This window comes from Pan paniscus, chromosome 18, assembly GCF_029289425.2.
Source record: "Pan paniscus chromosome 18, NHGRI_mPanPan1-v2.0_pri, whole genome shotgun sequence".
Taxonomy (NCBI): domain Eukaryota; kingdom Metazoa; phylum Chordata; class Mammalia; order Primates; family Hominidae; genus Pan; species Pan paniscus.
The window spans coordinates 34,692,678-34,718,025 of NC_073267.2; the positions used below are offsets into that span (position 1 = coordinate 34,692,678).

General features: G+C 53.4%; 2 protein-coding genes across 2 annotated transcripts; one reads left to right on the forward strand and one right to left on the reverse strand.

Annotated features, from left to right (window-relative positions):
• Positions 1–7,243, forward strand: SLC5A2 (solute carrier family 5 member 2). Its single transcript, XM_063597961.1, has 13 exons — positions 1–1,451; positions 1,526–1,630; positions 2,436–2,600; positions 2,877–2,982; positions 4,028–4,108; positions 4,238–4,467; positions 4,746–4,881; positions 5,091–5,198; positions 5,330–5,480; positions 5,588–5,756; positions 5,831–6,046; positions 6,812–6,938; positions 7,017–7,243. Exons 1-13 carry the CDS (start codon positions 1,257–1,259, stop codon positions 7,241–7,243), a joined length of 2,016 nt encoding a protein of 671 aa, XP_063454031.1. The 5' UTR covers positions 1–1,256.
• On the reverse strand, positions 6,197–25,101 carry RUSF1 (RUS family member 1). Its single transcript, XM_003807502.4, has 13 exons — positions 24,749–25,101; positions 24,439–24,553; positions 17,377–17,422; positions 16,187–16,219; positions 15,996–16,101; positions 13,543–13,644; positions 10,594–10,664; positions 10,331–10,515; positions 10,195–10,252; positions 9,695–9,765; positions 8,914–9,057; positions 8,726–8,803; positions 6,197–7,640 (listed from the first exon to the last, which is right to left on the reverse strand). The coding sequence occupies exons 1-13, from the start codon at positions 25,046–25,048 to the stop codon at positions 7,543–7,545; spliced, it is 1,407 nt and encodes a 468-aa protein (XP_003807550.1). The 5' UTR covers positions 25,049–25,101; the 3' UTR covers positions 6,197–7,542.
• Positions 25,102–25,348: the final 247 nt, after the last annotated feature.

Sequence of the window (25,348 nt, forward strand, 5' to 3'; positions counted from 1 at the left end):
TCGGGGGCCTGGGGGAAAAGTCTCAGGGGGACCCTAGGTGGGAGAATGATGCTTGGATCTTTGAAGGAGAAACCTAGGCCTGGGGGCAAGCAGGTCTTTGGAAGTTCTCAGGGAGGCCCAGCCAACATTCCTCCCTTGTCTTCCCACTTTGGGACTGTGCTAGCTGAAGGGGTCCATGGATTTTCATCAGGGTCGACATTCTAAATGGGGTCTCATTCCCCTGGCCACATTGTGGCTGACCAGCAGAAAATATTCAAGGTCCCCAGGAAGGTCAAGCCAAATCCACACATGATAAATCCTGGGGAGTTGGGATGGGACTAGTGGCTCACACCTGTAACCCCAGCACTTTGGGAGGCCAAGGCAGGGGGATCACTGAGGCCAGGAGTTTGAGACCAGACTGGCCAACATGGTGAAACCATATCTCTTTTTTATTTAAAAAATTTATTTTAAAAATTATTTACTTTTAAATAGAGAGGGGTCTCACCATGTTGCCCAGGCTAGTCTTGAACTCTTAGGCTCAAGCAATCCTTCTGCCTCTGCCTCCCAAAGTGCTGGGATTACAGATGTGAGCCACTGTGCCTGGGTGAGACCTTGTTTCTTAAAAAGAAAAAAGAAAAAAAAAAGAAAGAAAGGAAAAATTAGGCATGGTGGTGTGTGTGCCTGTAGTCACAACTACTCGGAGGCCAAGGTGGGAAGATTGCTTGAGCCCAGGAGTTCAAGGCTGCAGTGAGCTATGATCATGTCACTGCACTCCAGCCTAGGAGACAGAGCGAGACCTTGTCTCTAAAAAGAAAGACAGATGTGGGGCTGGGTGCGGTGGTTCATGCCTCAGTACTTTGGGAGGCCGAGGCAGGTGAATTGCTTGAAGCCAGGAGTTCAAGGCCAGCCTGGCCAACATGGTGAAACCCTGTCTCTACTAAAATACACACACACACACACACACACACACACACACACACACACGCACACACACAAAAAGCTGGGTATAGTGGTGTGTGCCTATAATCCCAGCTACTTTGGAGGCTGAGGCATGAGAATTGCTTGAACCTGGGAGGTGGAGGTTGCAGTGAGCCGAAATCACACCACTGCACTCCAGCCTGGGCAACAAGAGCAAGACTCTGTCTCAAAAAATGAGAAAAAAAAAAAAAAAAGAAAGAAAAAGAAAAAATATGTGAAAAAAACTGGGGGAATTGGACACTGGGATTAGAGCCTGGGTTGCCCTGAGTGTCTGGGAGGAGTTGGGGGTGGGAGTGCAAATGATCAGGGAAACTTGGCTCGTTAATCTTCAGCCAGAAACAAGGCTGAGGAATGTGTTGAGGTGGCTGATGAGGTCCAAGGCTGTGCCCCAAACCCAGGTCTCCCCCGCCTCTGTCTCCCAGTCCATGTGCAGAACCAACAGAGGCACTGTGGGCGGCTACTTCCTGGCAGGACGCAGCATGGTGTGGTGGCCGGTGAGACGGGCTGGGCCGGGAACGGGAGGGGCCTGGAGAAGCAGCCCTGCTCACTCCCTCCTCTGGCCACCCAGGTTGGGGCCTCTCTCTTCGCCAGCAACATCGGCAGTGGCCACTTTGTGGGCCTGGCAGGGACTGGCGCTGCAAGTGGCTTGGCTGTTGCTGGATTCGAGTGGAATGTGAGGCCCTCTTTTTTCCAATAACCCCACCCTCAGTGAGAACACCTGGAAGGGTCACACCTTAGGGAAACTCCAGGAAAGGGGGAATGAGACTGGCAGTGGGACTTCCCAACTGCGGGGTGTGGCTGGGCTGGGAGTGGAGGTCATACATCTAGCCAGGAAGCAGAGGGGTGCAGGGGTGACCACTGTTGGTCCTGCTTCTGACTTGCCATGTGAGCCAGCCTGCACCAGCCACTGCCTCTGGGAGCTTCCATTTATTCCTCTCTGAGTGGGGTGAGCAGCCTCAAAGCCAGGGAAGCACCTGCTCAGATGCGCTCCGAAGCTGTGGTCTGTGAGGAATTTGGGGCCAAGTTAAAGCCCTTTGCAGAAGTGAGGAGCAGAGACAAAGCTCTGGGACTGAGGCTCCTGTTGGAGGGGAGATTGGGCTTTGAGCTCAGGGCTTCCTGGAGGAGGAGACTGCTGAGCTGATCCTTGAGGGACACAAGGTTTGGGTGGCTTTGGCTCAGGTCAGTCTGAGGGGTCTATGCTGGGGTTCATCTCTAGATGATCATAGGGACAACATTGGGAAAAACGGGCCAGAAGTGATAGCCTGGGGAGACAAGGAGGGCTCCAGTTAAGAGCCCAGGAGGGTGTCAGCTCTGTTCCTTGGTGCCCAGGGCCCCGGGGCCATCACCTGCAGTTGTCCTCTGGGCCCCAGATGTGGCCCTTCCCAGGGCCACTTGCTTGGAGTAGCACCTTCATGAAGAGGTCAGATCCTCAGGGATGAGGGCAAAGCCACCCTCAGCGGCAATATTGCCCCCCGTAGGCGCTCTTCGTGGTGCTGCTACTGGGCTGGCTGTTTGCACCCGTGTACCTGACAGCGGGGGTCATCACGATGCCACAGTATCTGCGCAAGCGCTTCGGCGGCCGCCGCATCCGCCTCTACCTGTCTGTGCTCTCCCTTTTCCTGTACATCTTCACCAAGATCTCAGTGAGTGCCTGTGGCAGACGCGATTGGGCCCTAGAAGGGCGGGGCTCAAGTGGGGTCTCTAGAGAACCCTAGAGGGCGTGAGACCTAGGAGAAACCACTGCGAGGGTTATGATGATGGAGGCAGAGCCTGCAATGAATGTCTCCGGGGCACCAGCTACAGTGCTGGGACCTGGAAAAATGGAGGGAAGCTTTGAGGCTAGTAGGGCATGGCCTGGGCAGGAGGTGGGCTGGGGACACTGCCCTGGGTCCTGACCTGGCACTTGCTTCTCCCCCAAGGTGGACATGTTCTCCGGAGCTGTATTCATCCAGCAGGCTCTGGGCTGGAACATCTATGCCTCCGTCATCGCGCTTCTGGGCATCACCATGATTTACACGGTGACAGGTGCCAGCAGGGGCTTAGGAAAGGGAGTGGGCCTGGGACACTGCTGCCAGCTGTGGCCAGGGTTTAGGGAGCTGCCAGAGGAAAGCAAGCTGGAGAGGTCTGGAAGTGTGGTGTGGTCCAAGCAGGAGAAGGAACTAAATCTTTGGAGAGCAAAGGCTTCCTCTCTTTCCACTGTCTCTTGGATTTTGACTGGAAGTTCAGAGAGAAAGCCATGCTGGGCTTGAGTGAGGACTTTGAGAAAAGGAAGATTTAGCAGCTCTTGCCTGCCTTGAACACCTGGGAGAGCACACCTGACGAGTCTCCAAGATCTCTGGCCAAACCCAGTATGGTTCATAGGGACCTGGGGTGGGGCCTGAGGTCAGATGCGGACCAGAGTAGGCAGGGCTTGGTGCCAAGGCCCGCTTGAGGGGACCCACCTCCAGAAGGAACCGAACTGATTATAGGACCTTAGACAATCATCCTCTCCTATGATGACGCAGAAAAAACTGGGGCCGGCTGGGAGCGGCTCACGCCTGTAATCCCAGCACTTTGGGAGGCCAAGGCGGGCGGATCATGCGGTCAGGAGTTTGAGACCAGCCTGGCCAACATGGTGAAACCCCGTCTCTACTAAAGATACAAAAAATTAGCTGGACGTGGTGGCCCGCCCCTGTAATCCCAGCTACTCGGGAGGCTGAGGCAGGAGAATTGCTTGAACCGGGCAGGCGGAGGTTGCAGTGAGCTGAGATCCACCATTGCACTCCAGCCTGGGCGACAGGGCAAGACTCCATCTCAAAAACAAAAACAAAAACAAACAAAACTGGGGCCTAGAGGGGGCTGCTAGTGGGGGTCCTGCAAGTAGGCGCCTGGCCCTAAAACTCAGCCACACTCTGCCCGCCAAGCCCTGCCTGTTGGTGCCTGCGTGCATGAGCCCCGAGAACAGGCTATCGTTTTGAAATTTATTCTCCAGGAAGGGGAACTCTTTCAAATTCCCACAAAGACGCCTTATTGCTAAGGCCAGCCTGTAACATAAACAGCTGGGCTGTCCCCTGACCCCGGCCTGTTGCAGGAGGGCTGGCCGCGCTGATGTACACGGACACGGTACAGACCTTCGTCATTCTAGGGGGCGCCTGCATCCTCATGGGTTACGGTAGGGGCTCGCCTACCAGGGAGGGGCGCGGAGGGCATGGTCGCGGAGCTCTCGGCCTGCGCGCGGGGCCGTTGCGCGTCTCCGGTCTGAGGGTCCTAAGGAGGGTCCCCTGACGGCCTTGCCCGGCAGCCTTCCACGAGGTGGGCGGGTATTCGGGTCTCTTCGACAAATACCTGGGAGCAGCGACTTCGCTGACGGTGTCCGAGGATCCAGCCGTGGGAAACATCTCCAGCTTCTGCTATCGACCCCGGCCCGACTCCTACCACCTGCTCCGGCACCCCGTGACCGGGGATCTGCCGTGGCCCGCGCTGCTCCTCGGACTCACAATCGTCTCGGGCTGGTACTGGTGCAGCGACCAGGTGCGGGTATAGGGCTGCGCCTGCAGTGAGGCCGGGGCGGAGCCGAGACGGGCGTAGCCTGAGTCCCTCCCCGCCTTCCCCACAACTGTCTAAGGCGCAGTCTGAGGGGCGGGAACCCCTCGGGTTGGTGCTAAACCAGACAGAAGGCTCCATCTACTCCAAGCGTGCAGCTGAACTTGGGGCACTCACGAGCCAGAGGCGGGGCACAGAGCGGAACGGGGCGCGGGGCGGGGCCGAGGGGACGCCCGCAAGCGGGCAGCTGAACGCCCCTCCCGTAGGTCATCGTGCAGCGCTGCCTGGCCGGGAAGAGCCTGACCCACATCAAGGCGGGCTGCATCCTGTGTGGGTACCTGAAGCTGACGCCCATGTTTCTCATGGTCATGCCAGGCATGATCAGCCGCATTCTGTACCCAGGTAACGTCCCTGCCCCGCCCCTTTCCTGTGCCAGCAACCGGGCGCCCGTCGCCCAGTTCCGTCACCCTCCTAAGACTCGGCAGTTTGGGCCCGGAGTCCCGCCTCCCTCCGGGGGTCGCACGCCTCCTCTGCTAGGATTCCCAGTCCCCACCTCCTGGGATTCCCAGACCAGGCCCCGTCCTAGCGGTGCGGTGGCCTCTCTCTGGCAGACGAGGTGGCATGCGTGGTGCCTGAGGTGTGCAGGCGCGTGTGCGGCACGGAGGTGGGCTGCTCCAACATCGCCTACCCGCGGCTCGTCGTGAAGCTCATGCCCAACGGTAAGGGCAGCCCCGAGCCACAGGCGCAAGCTCGCTGTGGAGCCCGCTGCTGGGAGGGGTCGTCCCTCGCGCAGCTGCAGCCGCCCTGGACCCCCAGTGGCCCCAGCCTCACGGCTGCCGTCGGCCCGCAGGTCTGCGCGGACTCATGCTGGCGGTCATGCTGGCCGCGCTCATGTCCTCGCTGGCCTCCATCTTCAACAGCAGCAGCACGCTCTTCACCATGGACATCTACACGCGCCTGCGGCCACGCGCCGGCGACCGCGAGCTGCTGCTGGTGGGACGGTGCGGCCTGGGCTCCCCTCCTCCCCAACGGATCAGCCCGGGGCGGGGGCTTGCGCACCTGCAGGGGAGCCCAGGGTCCGGGTTCGATCCGACGGCCTCCGCCGCAGGCTCTGGGTGGTGTTCATCGTGGTAGTGTCGGTGGCCTGGCTTCCCGTGGTGCAGGCGGCACAGGGCGGGCAGCTCTTCGATTACATCCAGGCAGTCTCTAGCTACCTGGCACCGCCCGTGTCCGCCGTCTTCGTGCTGGCGCTCTTCGTGCCGCGCGTTAATGAGCAGGTGAGCGGCACGCGCGTGGTGACGGCAGGGCTGGGCTTGCACATCCTCAGCAGGCTGACCTGTTTCCTTCGCAGGGCGCCTTCTGGGGACTCATCGGGGGCCTGCTGATGGGCCTGGCACGCCTGATTCCCGAGTTCTCCTTCGGCTCGGGCAGCTGTGTGCAGCCCTCGGCGTGCCCAGCTTTCCTCTGCGGCGTGCACTACCTCTACTTCGCCATTGTGCTGTTCTTCTGCTCTGGCCTCCTCACCCTCACGGTCTCCCTGTGCACCGCGCCCATCCCCCGAAAGCACGTGAGTGGCCAGGTGCCCCAGGCAAGCACTGTGGGACACAGCACCTACCCTCTGCTTCCTGGAGTGCCCAGCTGGGAGGACCTGAATTTCTCGACTGAGAGTTGGGAATGGGCTGGGGGTCCAGCTGCAGTTGCAATTGCAGAGCAAGAATTTTTATTTAAATACATTTATTTGAACCGGCCTGGGGGAGGCTTGATGTTGATGGGTTGGTGATTAAAGCCTCCCAAAGCCAATCCTTGGCATGGCCTTTGGGACTCAAAACACAGGATCTGACTGGTGGGCACAATACCATCTTGAACGCCCACAAAAAGGTTTGGTTTTGTTGCCAAAGGGCAGGTGGCTCCAGGCAGGGCTGATGGTGGCAGGGTGGGGTGAGGACAGGACAAGAGATCTGGGTGTGGAAGGATGGCCGGGTTTCTGCAGCAGCAGGAGGAAAGGGTGGGAGCACACAGGCACAGAACACTGTGAGCAGGACTGCCAGGCCAGTGTCACAAGCGCTACCATCTGGGTGTAGACAGACCTGAGCTGATAAAGCTGGGGGAGCAAGGCCAACGGCTTTAAACACAAGCTCAGGGGCTTGGGGTTTATCCCGAGGGCACAGGGCAGCCATGTAGGGTGGAGTTGGCATGAGTTGAGCCTGGGCTGGGTGTGTAGACTGGACAGAGGTGGGTAGGGCAGGCAGTGACGAGCTGGTGTGCAAGAGACTTTAGGGCCAGGCATGGGGGGACAGAACTCCCACCTCGTTTGTGCTCCCACCCTCCCCAGCTCCACCGCCTGGTCTTCAGTCTCCGGCACAGCAAGGAGGAACGGGAGGACCTGGATGCTGATGAGCAGCAAGGCTCCTCATTCCCTGTACAGAATGGGTGCCCAGAGAGTGCCATGGAGACGAATGGTAGGGCACCATGCTGGGAGGTGGGGCTGGAGAAGCTGAGTTCCCGCAAACTAACTGCAGGGCCTCAATTTCCCTCAGAGCCCCAGGCCCTGGCACCAAGCCTCTTCCGCCAGTGCCTGCTCTGGTTTTGTGGAATGAGCAGAGGTGGGGTGGGCAGTCCTCCGCCCCTTACCCAGGAGGAGGCAGCGGCAGCAGCCAGGCGGCTGGAGGACATCAGCGAGGACCCGAGCTGGGCCCGTGTGGTCAACCTCAATGCCCTGCTCATGATGGCAGTGGCCGTGTTCCTCTGGGGCTTCTATGCCTAAGACCAACTGCGTTGGACACCATAAGCCACAGCCTCACAGGAAGTGGGGGTGAGGAGCCTGCGGTGCTCCCCAGAAAAGGGGAAGGGGCAGTGGGGTGAGAAGGTCCTGGCTCCCCTTCTCCCGGCCTTCCTCTGCCTGGGGCCCACTGCATCTGATTGGCAGTCACTTCCCATGAGGGCCTGGCCCACCCACTGCAGTTGCCCTAAGGAAAAATAAAGCTGCCTTTCCCCTGTCCTGCTGTGGCCAAAGTGTCCTTGCTCCAGGTTCCTGCCCTGGGCTTGGGCCTCCGTCTGGGCTGCTCACAAGACCTTCTTTTTGGGAGACAGAAGCCATGTGGCCCTCCACTCATCCACCTCTAGCTGGTGCTTCTCGGTCTTCCAGCCGGCATCCTGCAGTCCTGGGGAGAGATCATGGGGTGCTGCCGGGAATGCTGGGGACAAGGGTAAGGAGAGGCACAGGCTGGGTGCAGGCTTTGTGCACTACTGGGGCTCCCACTGCCTCTGCTGGGTGAGTATGGCATAAAATGAGGCTGAAACCACACCTGGCTGCAGCAAGAATTCGTTGAAATGGCACACAGAAGAGCGCTGGGATGGAACAGGCGCCAGACAAAACATCCTCATCAGCCAATGTGAGGGCCTCCCTGCTCCATCCTCCCATTTCCTACATGCCAACTGGGATTACACAGACTGTCTACACTGATACCACTTCAAAGACCATTCTAAGCTCTCCGTCCTATAAACAGGGAAACTGAGTAACTGAGTCCCAAACTTAGGATTGCAGAGAGAATCCATCTTTTTTTTTTTTTTTTTTTTGAGATGGGGTCTCTGTCACCCAGGCTGGGGTACAGTGACACAATCTGGGCTCACTGCAACCTCTGCCTCCTAGGCTCAAGTGATCCTCCCATCTCAGCCTCCTGACAGTCCCACAGGCGTGCATCACCACGCACAGCTAATTTTTTTATATTTTTGGTAGAGACAGGGTTTCACCATGTTGCCCAGGCTGGCCTTGAACTCCTGAGCTCAAGTATCTGCCCGCCTTGGCCTCCCAAAGTGCTGGGATTACAGGTGTGAGCCACTGTGCCCGACAGTCTTTTTTTTTTTTTTTTTTTTTTTGAGAGAGGGTCTTGCTCTGTCACCCAGGCTGGTACAATCATGGCTCACTGTAGCCTCGACCTCCCCCAGTTCAGGTGATCCTCCCACCTCAGCCTCCTGAGTAGCTGCAACCACAAGAGCAGAACCACACCTGGCTAATTTTTGTATTTTTTTTGTACAGACAAGGATTTGCCATGTTGCCCAGGCAGGGTCTCAAGCAATCTGCCCACTTAGGCCTCCCAAGGCACTAGAATCATAGGTGTGAGCCTCTGCACCAGGCCCAAGAACCCAAGTCTTTTACCTTTCAGGTGAAAGGGTGGGAGTGGGGGAAGGCGGGGCCCCCAGGGACAAGGCTTCAGGGGCCAAGCAGCCATGGGCTGAGGGATGTTACCTTTCAAGAACTTTGGGAACAGCATGTCCAACACTTCGTGTGTCTCCTTAACGACGACCCAGCTCTCTTTCTTAGGACCTGGGTACAGGGGTGCAGAACCAGAAGCTCTGTGTCCTCCAGCAGGACAGAGTTTGTCCTCTCTCCTCCCCACCCTGAGGCATCAGCAGTCTAAATCTTGAGGCACTTACCTGCCCGCACCCGGTTCCTCAGCTCCTCCAGCTCTGCTGGAAGGGGTCCATCTCCCTGCAGGGCCCCAAGCATCAGCCCATGTGTGGCGGCCCTTAGGATGGTCTTGGGGCCTGCCTTCTGGTTCAGAACTACCTGTACCTGGTCTGGAGGGACCCAGAGACAGACTGGTATCAGGGAAGGGCCACCTCCCAAACCCCTTCTATCCCATCACCCTGCTTCCCCTGGCTGCCCCGAGACCTTGGCCTGGCACGGAAGGCCAGCACCTCACCCTTTCCTTTCCAATTCATCTCCTGTTGCTCCCCAATGTTCGGGCCAAACTGACCAATTTCCAAATACAATTTCACAGCCGCTCACTGGGCTGGTTCTATTTTGCATTTCTTTAATGGCTAGTGAGAATAAGCACCTTTTCACACTCAACCAGCAGACCAGCACACTCAAGGACTTGTTTACCCAAGAGGCAACCCAGGATGGAGAGAAGGGTGGTTTCCCACGGACAGCAAAGGTCATAGCCTTCCTAAGAGTGCTGCAATGTAGCTTTGCAGTCACATTATTTGATCCTCATAAAAACACCGCAAGGAATAAGGCAGGTACTGTTAGCTCTGTTTTACAAAGCGGTGACGTGAATTTCACTGGGGCATTGCAGCTGTAATTTGAACGGTCTAGAGCAACCCCCAGAACAGGCAGCCTCCAAATTGCCCAGAGCTCGGGGCCCTAGGTTGGAGGAATGAGAGGCTGACCCGGGAGGGTGCGTCTTAGGCTGGGAGAACGAGGCACACTCACTTCGTGACTGGTCCCAGCAGAGGAGGTAGGATTCTTGGTGCCCCTCAACCAGCTGCTGCAGCTCAAAGACACTGTGGGGGAGAGGACAGTGCAGTGGGGGTGGAGGACAGCAAAGGCAGGCATGCCCAACCAGCCACTGAACAGCCACCCAGTGAACTGAAATGATCCAGGCTTCACTCAGGTCCCCTCGCTTCCTCTCTCCCTCAGCCATTACCCATACACACCAAATCCATCCTTTCTTCCTGTATCCAGTCATCCAACTTCCCCATCTACCCATCCTTCCTTCACCCATCAAGCACATCTCTTACATCTGCTTCATGTTATACACCCTTTCCTTCCTCACACACCCACACCAACCCCATGTCTGTTCAGCAGCAATGAAGAACCCAGGACAGAGAGGTGGGGCCTTGCCAGGGAGGCCAGTGTGTAATCGGAGTGAGGGGTGTGTGCGGGGAGTGTGGGTGGCGGTGGTGACGAGTGGGAGACGCTAGGCCACTCACCTGGAGACCAAGCGGTGTAAGGGGACCCCTAGGGATAGAGACGGAGCTGGCCAGAAACCTGTGGGAAGCTGGGGTCAGGATGCCTAGGCAGTGGGAGAGGCTGAGACACAGGACCCGAGACCAGGGGCAGGGTCACCTGTCCACAGCGGCTCCATGCGATTGGCTGCAGTTGGGTCGAGTACCTCTCCCCTCTGAAGGTAGTGCTTCAGGACCAGCCGGAGCCGGCCTTCATTCAAGGTCTCCATGACCAGGGCTCGGACCGCGCGGTAGTTGGCGTAGATGTGGAGGGCAGTGAGGAAGAAGAAACATCCAAGGCTGAAGCTGGGGTGAGAGAGTGAGGTAGCTGAAGTGGGCAGAGGCCCAGCTGGGGTTCTCCTGCCCACCCTGCTTCCGGCTTACCCAGGGCAACCTGACACCAGAGGGAGCATCAGGAGGCTGACCAAGAGCCCCGCCAGGTTCACCAGCGTCTCCTGGAAAATGGCAGAGGGAGAAGGAGTTGGAAGGTGCCCCTCCAGGCCAGACTGAGTGCCCGAGTGCCTTTCACCTCATCCTCCCTGCTCCACAACCTCCCAGGGCTCCTTAATGCAATGTGGGTAAATTTTTAGTTTTTGAGGTGGCTCACACCTGTAGTACCAGCACTTTGGGAGGCTGAGGTGGGCAGATCACTTGAGTCCAGGAGCTTGAGACCAGCTTGGGCAACATAGTGGGACCCTATTTCTACAAAAAAATTAAAAATTTGTTGGGGCATAGTGGCTCGCGCCTGTAATCCTAGCAATCTGGGAGGCCGAGGTGGGCAGATTCCCTGAGCTCAGGAGTTCAAGACCAGCTTCGGCAACACGGTGAGACCCATTGCATTTTTGTAAAAATACAAAAAACTAGCCGGGTATGGTGGCGCGTGCCTGTAGTCCCAGCTACTCAGGAGGCTGAACTGCTTGAGCCCAGGAGGTGGAGGTTGCAGTGAGCTGAGATCACGCCACTTCACTCCAGCCTGGGCAACAGAGCAAGACTGTCTCCAAAAAAGAAAAAAAAAAAAAAAAAGCCATGATTGCACCACTGTACTCCAGCCTGGGAGACACAGTGATACCCTGTCTAAATACATATGTGTATCAGTTGCTTTTTTGCCCAGGTAGATGCCCTCGGAATACCCTTGAACACATCTTGTCTTGCAAGTCACCAGAATAGACCCACACTCAGGCACTCAGTAATGTGTACTTATTTTTTTTTTTAAAGAGCGAGGGTCTCGCTCTGTCACCCAGGCTGGAGTGCAGTGGTGCAATCATAACTCATAGCCACCTCAAACTCCTGAGCTCAAGTGATCCTACCACCACGCCTCCGCTAATTATTACTGCATTTTTTGGTAAAGATGGGTCTTGCTATATTGCCCAGGCTGATCTTGAACTCCTGGGCTCAAGCAATCCCCACCTCAGCTTCCCAAAGTGCTGGGATAACAGGCATGAGCTGGAATAACTTTTATTTACTGATTTTAAAAAGTTGACTGCTCCCCTCCCACCAAGCTCCTTTGGTATGCAGTAACTGGCAGACAGATCTGCAAAGGGGGCAAGGAACCACCCAGGAAGAAAAGGAACAAGACCCACACCTCTTCCCTTGTGTATCAATGTTAGGAGAACACTCTGATGGCTGGATTGAGATCACTCTAGGGGAAGGGACCCCAGGCTACCTGCCCCCAACTCATCATGAGGGAGGAGTCTGGATTGGTGCCCCTGACTACTGGGCTCCCAGGGACACCTGGTCCTGGCATAGAGAGGACCCGAGACTGGAGAGCTCTTCTCACCCAGCCCTCCTGGGAAGGGCATATGCTGTGGGAATAAACGCTGTGGGTGTGGCAGGAAACTGGGGATCAGGGACCTGGGGAGTTCAGGAGCTCCTCTCCCCCAGGTGGGAAGAGTCATTTCCAGTGGCCACATCCAGTGACAGCAAAGCTGCACTGGCAGAAAGCTGGGGTCTGCTGTGGGACTGACACATTCCCAGGTTAGTCCCGGATACGTCCCTGGCTCTGTGGACCGAGGAAGCCCTGGGGTCTTGGGAAAAATGGCTTGGGGTTAGGGGGAGGTCTGGGGGCCAGCGAGAGAACAGGAGAGGGACACCTGGCATGGAGCTGGGAGTCCTGCGGTGAGGGGCCTGTGCTGTGCTTCCTGCTTGCTCCTTAACAGCCTGTGGACTTAGGTTCAGAAGAGACAATGGGTGGAATAAGCCCGAGCATCCTGAGAGAAGGGACTTCCCCAGGGGCCCCCAGGGAGATGGGACCTCTCCATGCTTTATTTCTTCATCTGTACTAAGGCAACCATGAGCATTTACTGCACATGCCCACTGTGAGAATTTAAAGAGTTTCCAGAACCAAAATACTTGGCACATGGTTAGTGCTTAATAAATATTAGCTTGGGTTAAGATTATTGAGCCAAACAATGCAAGAGAAGGCCAGAAAGTAGGAATGCATAGAACAGCAGTTTCTAAATTGCTTCAGTGTCAAAGAAAACCATCTCACACTTCTGGGACTTCCCTGGGCCTTAATTTCCTCATCTGTAAACTAGGGATAAAGTAGTACCTACCTCAAAGGGTTGGTGTGAGAGTTTGTTTGTTTTTGAGACAGGGTCTTGCTCTGTCACCTGGGCTGGAGTGCAGTGGGGGGATCTTAGCTCACCACAGCCTCCACCTCCTGAGCTCGAGGTTGGGACTACAGGTGTGCACCACCACACCTAGCTAAAGTTTCTTTTATATATTATGTAGAGATGGGGTCTCGCCGGGTTGCCCAGGCTGGTTTCAAACTCCTGGCCTCAAGTGATCCTCCCACCTCAGTCTCCCAAAGTGCTAGGATGACAGGTGTGAGAGTTAAGTGATGCAGTACACGTAAGCACTCAGCACGGGGTTTGTAGAGGTCTAATCCATGCGGAGTTCAGCCTTAGGGGTGTCCCTACCCCAACTCCAGGCTCCCTGGGGTGGGCAGGGGGGCTGGGCCAGCGGGCCTGCTAAACTGCTGAGTGGAGGCCCCAGCCAGTGACCCAGCAACCCCACATGCTGGGTAACTCTGACTTGCCAATTGCCTTGACATGTGGGGCCTCATGTGATCAGAACATCCAGCTTGCACGGTGGGGTCTGAAGAGGGTAAGGCTGAGGGCTTGCTCTCAGCCACACAGGTGGCGGGCAGGGCCTGAGATCAGCTCGGACTTGCCGCCACCAGAGCCCAAACCCCTACTCCTGCCTGGGTGTCTTGAGTCAGCAGGGAGCACCCACACTTCTTCCTGTGTGTTCCTGGGCCCTCCAGGGCACTCAAGTGGCTTCTCTCCCCTTCCCCTCCCCACTCCATGCCCTCCCTCCAGCTCTGGCACTCACCTGGCTGCTGTCCTTGGCTGACACGTCAGCCATGTTGTTCCTCCGAGCCTGGTGCACGGTCAGGGCAGCCCGAGTGGCCCCACCAGCAACACTCACAATGCACTGGGTGGGAGGGGAAGAGAGAAGGTTGGCAGAGACACGTGTCCTGGTAACACAGGCACTCAGACCAGCTGGAGAAAACCTGGCCCCGGCCAAACTCTGAATGCTGTCCTTGGCATCTAGTTCTCACCTTGATGCCCCCTAGGCTCAACTTCCCTGTCCTGTTCTAGGAAACTGGAGTCCCACCTGCCACTATCACCTTGGGGACTGGCCTCACAGAAGCTCAATTTCCTTCCCCAAGGTGGAGGCCCAAAGATCATTCTCAGCCCAGAACTCCCAGCCCTCCAGCTCCTGCTTGGGCTATACCCTCCCCATTACTGGCGGGAGGCTCAGGCTGGTTTCCAGCTTCATGCTTACATCTGCCTCCTGTAATTCCTCTACTCTCCTCCTGCCCCAGTTAAAGCTGTCGAAACCTACACTGATGGCCCTGACCTCCCAGGGTACCCAGATCTCTCCCTCTGAGATCGCAGCATAAAGCTAATCAAGGAGGGTCACTGGTCACTCACAATCATCCCGAGTTCATCAAAGCTCTTTTACTTATTACTATTTTTATTTATCCTTAGTTTTTGAATACAGACAGAGTCTCCCTGTGTTGCCCAGGCGGGCCTGGAACTCCTGGGCTCAAGAGATCTTCCCACGCCAACCTCCCAAAGTGCTGGGATTACAGGCGTGAGCCACCGCCCCTGGCTGAGGGCTCTTTTAGATGCCAGACACAGACTTAGGTGCTGTGATACAAGTCAGACCCAGGCCCTGCCCTCATGGAGCATATAGATCAACAGATAATAAACAAATAAACAAGTTAATACGCAGGCAGAGGAAACAGTCTGTTCAAAGGCCAGAGGAACGAGGGACAAAGTGAGGGCGAAGTGGCTGGCAGGGACCTGACCACGCGGAGCCTGGCAAGCCTGGTGAAGGTCTTTCCCTAAGAGCAATGGAGCAGCAGAGTGACCTGATTGCTTTCCTCTCTGAAAGGATCACTGGGCTGCTCTGAGAGGGGAGCGGCAGGGAGGCTACCTGGGAAGCAACGGTGCTCTCTCAGCAGTGAGAGGTGGTGACAGGAAGACGGAGGAGAGAATGGACTGGAGATTTTGAGGAGGGAAAAATAACAGAACTGAAGGTTCAGCCAAAGGTGACAGATAAGGGGAAGGGGGAAGAGGAGGAGGTGGTGGCAGTGGTGGTGGCGGCAGCGTAGATGACAGCCAGGCTGGCTTCTCTTGGTGCAGCTGGAGATGGAGGTTGTGGAGAGGGGAATTCTAGAGAGGGGTCTTAAGAGGGAAGCTCATGGCCCTGTTCCATTCCCTTGTTGGACAGATGAAGAGACTGAAGTCTCAAAGGCAGAGTTTGAAGCAAAAGCCAGATGGCACAACCCTCGGTCCATAGCTACAGCCATGCTTTTCTCTGGGGTTTCCTACCCTGTTTAGGGGTGCTCGTAGCATTTAGGCTTGCAACCAGGGAAGCTAAATGTCCTCTACCACAAGGAACCGTTGCACCCCAAATGCTAGTACTTATGGAGAAACACGGCCCTAACGTGATTTTAAGTTGACACATGGGCCTTGGAATGGGTTTTCCATTTTCTTGAGTTTCTCCTCTGGGCCAGGGACTTAACTCTGACAGGATATGCTCTTTACTGAACCACGCCAGGCCTCAGTGTCCTCATTTGGGTGAGATCAACCTGCAAGGGTTGTGCAGGCAACAGCTTGGCGTGGAGGAAGAGTGTGCTTGAGCCCCGCGTGTCCCCCAGCTCACTGTGCGGTCTGTGCTCCATCTCCACCTCGCCTCCAGACCTTAAGCTGTGCTGTTTCTTTTGCCCGGAACACCCGCCCTGCACCTTAAACTCCATCTTCAGGACCCAGGCTCAGGGGAGCTCTTCCTACACTCCCTGACCAGGCTGGAATCCCCGCCTCAGCCTCTTGCAGGCCCCAACATTTCTCATTTAGAATACCTGTACCTATAATTCCACAAACACTGGTGCAATTATGTGTGGTTTCCTTTCAAAGACGGGGGCCCACATTCTGTGCCAAATATGCAGTAGGCATTCAATAAATACTGTACTGAAAGAACCAAAGGGAAGTCAAGGAAGCTGGTCCCAAAATGTCAACATTGGACAACCCCTTCTAGTTCTCAGCTCGGAGCTCCCTCCCCAGTCCTGTGGCTCTAGACATTGCCTTACACTTTCTGGGGCACTAGACGCTGTCTGGCTGGAGGAGGGTCAGAAAGGATGGTTGGGTTCGAGTAGAAACATCTGAACTTTCTTATTCTTCTTGAAGTGGCAGGTAAACTCACAGAGCCCAGGTAAACTCACACACTACCAAGGCAGGTGTTTTAGGCAGATGGGTGCCCCCACAGGCGGCTACCTTGGCCAGGTTGCTGGTGGAGACGGTCATGGTGAAACAGATTGGGTATACAGGAGCCATAATCTCAAGGAACATGGCTACGTCATTGAGGATGTCCGCAAAAAGCCTGGGGAGGGATCAGAGGTTAGAGGTCAGAGGTAGGAGACTTTCATAATGGAAGACTCCCCTCCCCCGTCCCCGCCCCTCCTCACCTCCACTGCTTGGCATTGCAGTCCAGTTTGCTCCTGTTGGGGAGGAGAGGTTGTTGTAATTTGGACTTAAGGAGAAACACATCCTATGGGCAGTATGGGGAGTCTTGGACCACAGTAAAGTCTGAAGAGCTCAGGAAAACCCACACCCCCAGACAGACATCTGTCCCCACAGCCGGTCACTGCTACCTAAAATGCCACCATTAGCTGGGAGGACCTTCAGTGACTGACTGATCACCTAGTGTCTCCCGCTTATGAACTCACGATTTACCAAGGAAAAACCCTGATTGTCTTGTGGCTGCTCCCCAGCCTCTGTCTGTCCTTGGAGGGAGGCTCTTCCTGGGTTCCTCTGCCTCTCTCCGCTCTTCTTGCTTTAGAGTGAGGGTACCCAGTGAGCATGTTTTGGACTAGTAAACATCACATTGAGTGTGTAACCCTGCATGTTACAGACAACTAGCCCTCATAGGGGATATGATTTCCCTGGATCACACGCAGAGTTGGGGAAAAGGCTAAGAGAGCCGGGCTCCGACATCCAGGCCTAGGGTACTTCTGTTACACAACACCGTGGACGGCTACCTCACCTGCCCTTTTCGTCAGACAGTGACTCCCTGCCCTGTGCACAAACACTTGGAAACAACTTCTCTAGGGTCCCAGTGGCAGGAGATACTGCAGCCCCAGCCCAGCTCAGGATTTGCAGCATTAGGCCCGAGTCTCAGTTTGAGATCTCCTGGAGGGAATGGGAATATTCTTGGGAGAGGTATCAGACACACATAACGAGATCCTGAACACATGGCCTGGTTGAGGGTTCTGCCCAGCGAACTGCCCAATACCATGGAAAGCACAGGCTTCACGTTCAAATCCCATCTCGCTAGTTATAAGCTGTATGGTTTGGGCAGGTAACTTCCCTCATGCAGGTATATTTCACATTTATGAAATGTACACATCCAATCCCATCCTACAGAGTTGCTGTAAGGATTAGAGACAACATACAGAGGCTCAGGGGGCACAGTTACAGCTGTTAATGGTAGCTAGTGTTTACCAAGCCATTATGTACGATGCCACGGGCATTAAGCACTTTGCATAGATCATCTCATGGAACCCTTACAGCCACAACTAATGGCAATACTATTACTATCATTACTACCACCACTGGGAAGAGTTGCCAGAGTTGCTGGCCGGGAAGACAAACTCACCCTTTCCACCAGGCAAAGACGATGCGGCCCAGCATGCCAGTTGAATCTGGGGGAAAGAAGGCACAGGTAAGGAGCAAGGAAGAGGCGTGGGAGCTGTGGGGCCTGGCAGACCCTGGCACTGAACTGGCCAATTCACTGAGTCACTGCCTTTGGGAACTCAGTCTGGTACTAAAAGTTGTGGATAGTCATAGCTACATAATGGGGTCAGAAGTGCCTACAAATAGCAGTTCCTCAATGTGTCCCCTAGGAGACATGGACAAGAAATGTTCTTTGCAGAATTGTTCATAACAGCAAAAAACCTGGGAATAATGCAAATGTTGACTGACAGAATACATAAATTCTAGTATATTCACCCAGAGGCATTCATTCATAGATGAATACTATTAAACTCTTGCATGAAAATAACTCATGAAGACCACATACAGCACAGTTTGCAAAGCTCTAAAATTAAAACTAAACAATATAGCACTTAGGAATATTTACCTATTTGGTAAAACTATTCAAAAAAGCAGGAAATCTTAAGTGGAAATTCAAAGGTTATTGCTAACCTATTCTAGCTCTTAGGCTGGGCAGTTGGCTCACCGATGGCTATTATGGGATAAATAAATAAAAGGATTTAGGCCGGGTATGGTGGCTCAGGCCTATAATCCCAGCACTTTGGGATTACAGGGGGTTTGGGCCCAGGGACCGCTTGAGGCCAGGACTTCAAGACCAGCCTGGGCAACACAGCAAGTAGGAAAGAAATTAGCCAGGCATGGTGGCATGCCTGTAGTCCCAGCTACTTGGGAGGCTGAGGTGGAAGGATGGCTTGAACTCAGGATATCAATGCTGCAGTGAGCTATGATCATGTCACTGCACTCCAGCCTGGATGACAGAGCAAGACCCAGTCTCAGGAAAAAAAAAAAAAAAAAAGATTTGAACTGCAGCTGGGGTTGCACAGCAGAGGGACAGGCCTCCTTAGGCTGGGCAGAGTAAGAAAAGTCTCTGGAATCAGTGGGACCTTCGTTTGCACAACAAAGGCTTTCTGGCTACCTAACTCTCTCTGCCAGGTACTTCATGACCACAGTGACCAAGATGATCCCAGGGTCAAAATCCAGCCAAAGAGCAGATAACAATCAGTATAGAAAACACTGACTTAGACCAGGGATCACTAAACTGTTTCTACTCCCTGGTTTTGGAAATAAAGTATTACTGGAATGCAGCCATGCCCATTTGTTTACAGATTGTCTATAGCTGTTTTTGCAAGACAATGACAGAACTGCGTTGCTGCAACTAAGATTATAAAGCCTGCAAAGCATTAAGATCTGGCCCTTTACAGAAAAAGTTTGTCAATCTGGACCATCCATTATACAGAGAGCAGCACCCATGAAGCCTGGCAGGAATATTTTAGAACGAGACACCTGGGAGGGACTCATACAGTGGACACGGGAGAGGACAGATACCATGGGGAGAGGATTTGGACTTGTCTGAGCTTGAGGGCACTGATCCTGAGCTGGGGATGTAGGAGAAAGGACACTACGTTATGGGAATGAGGGCTGGGAGCTTCCCACGAAACATAAATGCAATGACACGGGCCAGCCCTCCCATTCTCCACTGAGAGCAGATGCATTCTCCCCTTTCCAGAGCCTTCTTGGGCACTGAGTCATGCTTGCCCACCCTGGACTTGAGGGAAATCAGTAAGCGCTCCGGTGCACACCTGAAATACCTGTGCTTTTTCATCTTCACAATGATCCTGAGACTTTGGGAGGGATCATTCCCCTTCACTAAGGCTCCCATTAAATCGGTGAATAAAATTGAGGCATTTTACAAGAAAATATGGATTTCCAGCTTCTCTGGAAGAAACTGAAGACATGGCCACACTGGGGCTGCCCTCTCTCACGGCCAGCATCAGCTGGGGCTACCTCACTGAAGGAAAGCATGGGTCCAAGCTACTGCCATCTGGCCTGCTTTGTTTCTCCATTTCTGTCCTGACTCTGGAAGTAACACCCAACAAGGTGGATTTACAGGCCTCCCATCCCTCACTTTAACCTCTTCCCTTCAAGTACATTATATTCTCGGCAAAATCATCATTGTGCCAGCCACCACACCTGGCTAACTTTTGTATTTTTAGTAGAGATGGGGTTTCACCATGTTGGCCAGGCCAGTTTCAAACTCCTGACCTCAGGTGATCCACCCGCCTCCGCCTCCCGAAGTGTTGGGATTATAGGCGTGAGCCACTGTGCCCAGCTCAGACTCTATTTTTCTTCCCTTTGGCTACACACTTGTATCCACTCAGGTGTATGTCCTCCTTGGGCCACCTGACAGAAAGGGAGCCTATTCTACCTTTCCATGGATCATCAGAGGCATTTACAGGACAAATGATATATATACTCCCTAGCATCTGAGTCACTACTGTCCACTAGAATAGAAAACTCCCACTTGCTTTTTTTTCCTCTTCATTTACAACTGGCCAAGCTGTAAGATCTAGAAACATCTGAGTCCTAATAAGGAATCAGCTGACCACAAATTGTACTTGGCTCCACTTGAAATTCTTAGCTGGCAAAAGAGTGTGGTAGTTGAGAGTGGAACACAGGAATAAGTCTGCCTGGGTCAAAATCATGGCCCTAAGTGACCTTGGACAAGTTACTTAAACACACTTTTGTCTCTGTTTTTCCATCTAAAAAATGAATAATGGCAGCTAACTAATATGGCTGCTGCAGAGATCAAGACACATATTACATGTAACCATACAAATTAAGGTAGGTTGCCAAAATATTAGCAACAAGTTTTATTACCATTGCTACTCATGACAATTAGCATCACGTTCCACTGAGATAGGTAACTGAAAATGATCACATCAAAAAATTCCAAGTAAGTTTCTCAGATGAAGCTCTGCACAGAAATTTCCCATGTTTGATGAAAATGAGCTTGTAAAATCCTAATTGAGAGCTTCTTTTACTATCAATAACAAGCTTTTATTTATTTATTTTTTTAGATGGAGTTTCACTCTTGTTGCCCAGGCTGGAGTGCAATGGCGCAATCTCGGCTCACCACAACCTCCGCCTACTAGGTTCAAGTGATTCTCCTACCTCAGCCTCCTGAGTAGCTGGGATTACAGGTGCACACAACCATGCCTGGCTAATTTTGTATTATTAGCAGAAAGGGGGTTTCTCCATGTTGGTCAGGCTGGTCTCGAACTCCTGACCTCAGGTTATCTGCCTGCCTCAGCCTCCCAAAGTGCTGGGATCATAGGCGTGAGCCACCGCACCTGGCCAATAACAAGCCTTTTAAGTAGATTTTTCATCCTTTTTCTTTGAGACAGGGTCTCAGTCTGTCATCCAGGCTGGACTACAGGTGCCTGCCACCATGCCTGGCCAATTTTTGAGTTTTTTGTTAGAGACGGGGTTAAACCATATTGGCCAGGGTGGTGTCCAACTCCTGACCCCAAGTGATCCACCTGCCTTTGCCTCCCAATGTGCTGGGATTATAGGCGTGAGCCACGGCACCTGGCCTTTTTTTTTTTTTTTTTTTTCATATCTTAAAGTGATCTTGATTTTTCTTAATAACTTGTCGGAGCTAAAGGTTTAGCGTTCCTTTTTTGTTTCAGACAGGATACTGCTCTGCTGCCCAGGCTGGAGTGCAGTGGCACTATCTCGGTTCAGTGCAACCTCCACTTTCTGGGTTCAAGTGATTTTCCTGCCGCTGCTTCCCGAGTAGCTGGGATTCCAGGCACGTGCCACCATGCCTGGCTAATCTTTGTATTTTTAGTACAGATGGCATTTTACCATGTTGGCTAGGCTGGTCTTGAGCATCTGACCTCAACTGATCTGCCCACCTTGGCCCCCCATCCCAAAGTGCTGGGATTACAGGGATGAGCCACCATGCCCGGCCAAGGTTAAGCATTCCTAATCCAAAAACCTAAAATCTGAAATGCTCCAAAACCTGCAGCTTTTGGGAGTGCAGACACGATGCCACCAGTAGAAACAGCCGATGGTGAAATAGCACAAACTGTTCTTGTAGGGAAAAGTAAGAGATCAGACTGTTACTGTGTCTATGTAGAAAAGGAGGACATTAAGAAACTCCATTTTGATCTGTACTAAGAAAATTGTTTTGCTTTGAGATGCTGTTAATCTGTAACTTTAGCGCCAACCCTATGCTCACAGAAATGTGCTGTATGGAATCAAGGTTTAAGGGATCTAGGGCGGTGCAGGATGTGTCTTGTTAACAATATGTTTACAGGCAGTATGCTTCATAAAAGTCATCGCCATTCTCCATTCTCGATTAACCAGGGGCACAATGCACTGTGGAAAGCCACAGGGACCTCTGCCCAAGAAAGCCTGGATGTTGTCCAAGGCTTCCCCCCACTGAGACAGCCTGAGATGTGGCCTCGTGGGAAGGAAAAGACCTGACTGTTCCCCAGCCCGACACCTGTAAAGGGTCTGTGCTGAGGAGTATTAGGAGAGATATGCTGGCGGCAATGCTGCTCTGCTACTCTGCTACACTGAGATGTTTGGGTGGAGAGAAGCATAAGTCTGGCCTATGTGCACATCCGGGCACAGTACCTTCCCTTGAACTTATTTGTGACAGACTCCTTTGCTCGCATGTTTTCCTGCTGACCTTCTCCCCACTATCACCCTGTTCTCCTGCCGCATTCCCCTTGCCGAGATAGTGAAAATAGTAATCAATAATGAGGGAATTCAGAGACCGGTGCTGGTGCTGGTCCTCCGCATGCTGAGTGCCGGTCCCCTGGGCCCACCGTTCTTTCTCTATACTCTGTCTCTGTGTCTTATTTCTTTTCTCAGTCTCTCGTCCCACCTGATGAGAAATACCCACAGTGTGGAAGGGCTGGCCTCCTTCAGTTCTGAATCAAGGCAATCATGGTAACAGTGACAATGAAGAGGATACTGTTACCACTACAGAAAAAGTGCCTATAGACAGCATGGTGAGGATGTGGGAGGGGATTATTGTGGCACTAGAGCAGCATACATTCATAACAGAACAAGAAATCAGGCAGTTCATAGAATCCAAGAGAGACTTCTAAGATAGAAACCACAGTTAATGAGGCAAATGACTCTGGAGGAAACATTTTAAAAAGCCATCCAGCAGAACACTTCCTCATCCCTAGAGGACCCGCTTCCTGTCCTTCAACTGCTTCTAATGTTTCTTCTCACCTTAAAAAAATAAAATATGGTGTCCAGTAACCTTTTCACCAAAACAGCTGAAGACTGACAGCCTGCCATTTTTGTTGCTGCTGCTATGGTTCAGAAGCTGATACAGGTGTTCTGGTGACCTGCTGTGCTGCTTAGTTACCCTGAACACACAATTTCTCACTGTATTAGTGGTATATCATGTTTTATACTGTTAAGTACTTCTGTGTGAATAGGTATAAGAAAATGACTGCTTCTTGGTAGCATATACCTTCAGAGTCAGGAACGATGGGGACGCTAACCAACCAGATTGTCCACGTGTGGCTGAGACAGTGACATCTTTGCTTTCTGATGGATCAATGAACACAAACTTTGTTTCATGCACACCATTGAAAATACTGTATAAAACTGCCTTTAAGGTATGTGTATAAAGTATATATGAAACATAAACGAATTTCATGTTTAGACTTGAGTCTGATCCCCAACAAATCTCATTATATACATGAAAATATTCCAAAATCCAAAAAAAATTCCAAAATCCAAAACACTTCTGGTTGCAAGCATTTTGGATAAGGGATATTCAATCTGTACAGGCAACATGTTGGTGACATCACATGAAAACAAAAACTACTGACCCAAGCTCCAAATGCATTCCAAAAATACGGCCAACAAGCCGGGCGCAGTGGCTCACGCCTATAATCCCAGCACTTTGGGAAGCTGAGGCGAATGGATCACCCGAAGTCAGGAGTTCGAGACCAGCCTGGCCAACATGGTGAAACTCTGTCTCTACTAAAAATACAAAAAATTAGCGGGGCAGGGTGGCACACGCCTGTAATCCCAGCTACTTGGGAAGCTGAGGCAGGAGAATCGCTTGAACCCGGGAGGAGGAAGCTGCAGTGAGCTGAGATTGTGCCACTGCACTCCTGCATTCCAGCCTGGGTGACAGTGAGACTACGAGTCTGGAAAAAAAAAAATAGAGATGGGGGTCTCCCTATGTTGCCCAGGATGCCTCAGCCTCCCAAAGTACGAGGATTAAAGGCGTGAGCCACCGTGCCCGGCCCAGTTTTCTCAGTCTTAATGGTAAAGGTGTAAACAGGAGGCTCCTGTTTTCTCAAAAAAATCCAGAGAGGCTCACAAGGGATGTGGCCAGACTGATGCTATGAATGGAAAGCGCTTTTCCTTAGATCTATTAGGTTGGTGCAAATGTAATTGCGGGTTTTCCATTACCTTTAATGGCAATAACGACAAAGAAACCCCGCAATTACTTTTGCACCAGCCTAATAAATATCCCCTGGGAGCAGTAGTGAAAGACAAAGGGCAGTGGCAAAAGCCATGGGGCCTCCTCGTGTAGAACATGTAACAATTTCCCCTTTCTGTTCTATTTCCCTCTCTGGGTGGCATGGTACCAAACTGTATTTTTTTTCCTTAAACAATTTTTTTAAAAGCTGTACATATTCAGCAGATAGTCACTCTATTATTTACAGCATCATCTGGTATCCCAGAGCATACACAATACCTTCCATTCTTTCCAGGCTCTCCTCTCTCCTTCTCAGGACCAACTACATCTTTTTTTTCTGGAGCTCACCAATTTCCCCTATCCTGGGCAGCTGGCAGTTTTATTCCATCAATTGCATTCTTATGCAATCTTCCACAAAGAGAATAGGGATAAAGGGGAGGGGACGGGATTTGGGATCCAGATGATTGAGACTCAGAAGTCTGTGTGGGGAATGGAGTGCGGCTGCTAGGCTGGTGAGTGGGATGAGGGTCTTCCAGATGTGGGAAGTAAGACTGGGTTACAAAGCACCGCTCTAATCACTGGGGAGACCTGCCTGAATTCTACCTAATGGGGCACGAGTCCATACATATATACACATAAGAGCCCAGCGAAGGCAGGGCTGAGAGCAGCAATACGTGAGGCTCCAGGGGTGCAGCTCACCTTTCACGAGCCAGGTGGCCGTGGCAGCTGAAACAGTGGCTTTTGCGTTCCCCACCCCTATGCCCAGCAAGACTGCTTGGGTGGCTAGGGAGCCGGAGAGGCTGGAAGCAAAGGCCTGGAGAAGAAAACAAGTAGGGTGAGAAGCGGGCGTAGGAGCGTGGCGGTCTAAGTGCCTTCATCTGTTCTTGTTCTTGGTGTATGAGGCATGTCAGACCCCCCGCCCCCCCGGCTCCGAGTCTCAGTCACCCGTCCATTATTGGGGAGGGAGGAGTGGCCTGCACTGTCCCCTGCCCCAGACGACCGAGCTGACCTGCACGGAATCCCACAGCTGGTAGGGCAAGTAGTCCGGGCTGACGCTATCAGGGAAGCCCTGAGGCAGGAACACGGCCTGGAGCCCGGAGAGGGGCGGTGAGGGGGCCCCGGGAGCCCCCACTTCGCCCGCATCTCGTCCTTCAGGTTTGACCGTGAAGGCCCTGGAGAGCCCCCACCAGCGCCAGCCCCCGACCTCCCACTGCAGGCTCCCGTCCGCGGCGGCGCGGCAGCCCCGTGCCTCCCCGGAGCCGAACTGCTCGGAACACAGCGGGGTCTCCAAACCCGCGTCGTCAGCCATGCCGAGCTTCTGGTCGCAGCCCCGCCCCTGCCGCACGGTGGACGTGGCACGCGGCACTTCCGGCTGGGCTACCGCGGCTGCGGAGGGACATCCTTCAAAAACAGGCGCCGGCCCCGGCGTCCGCCGCGCAGTTAGGAAACTGACTGTCGCTCTCTCCGGCCTCGGCGCTGCTTCGGACGCCCCGGCACCGGCCCCCGTTGCTTTGTAGCATTCTGCAGCTGGGCTGCAGGCGCCGTGGGCCTCCGCCAGTTGTGTTCGAGACGCGGTTCGGCCACAGAAGTTTTAGCTGTGTGACTTTTG

Excerpts from the sequence above, each read along its gene's own strand:
- SLC5A2 (XM_063597961.1), top strand. The coding sequence starts at position 1,257 with ATGATCAGGGAAACTTGGCTCGTTAATCTTCAGCCAGAAACAAGGCTG. Across the intron at positions 2,983-4,027 it reads CATGATTTACACGGTGACAG|GAGGGCTGGCCGCGCTGATG; the intron begins GTGCCAGCAGGG and ends GGCCTGTTGCAG. Across the intron at positions 5,481-5,587 it reads GAGCTGCTGCTGGTGGGACG|GCTCTGGGTGGTGTTCATCG; the intron begins GTGCGGCCTGGG and ends CCTCCGCCGCAG.
- RUSF1 (XM_003807502.4), bottom strand. The coding sequence starts at position 25,048 with ATGGCTGACGACGCGGGTTTGGAGACCCCGCTGTGTTCCGAGCAGTTC. Across the intron at positions 17,423-24,438 it reads GGCCACCTGGCTCGTGAAAG|ATTCAACTGGCATGCTGGGC; the intron begins GTGAGCTGCACC and ends TCTTTCCCCCAG. Across the intron at positions 10,253-10,330 it reads CATGGAGCCGCTGTGGACAG|GTTTCTGGCCAGCTCCGTCT; the intron begins GTGACCCTGCCC and ends AGCTTCCCACAG.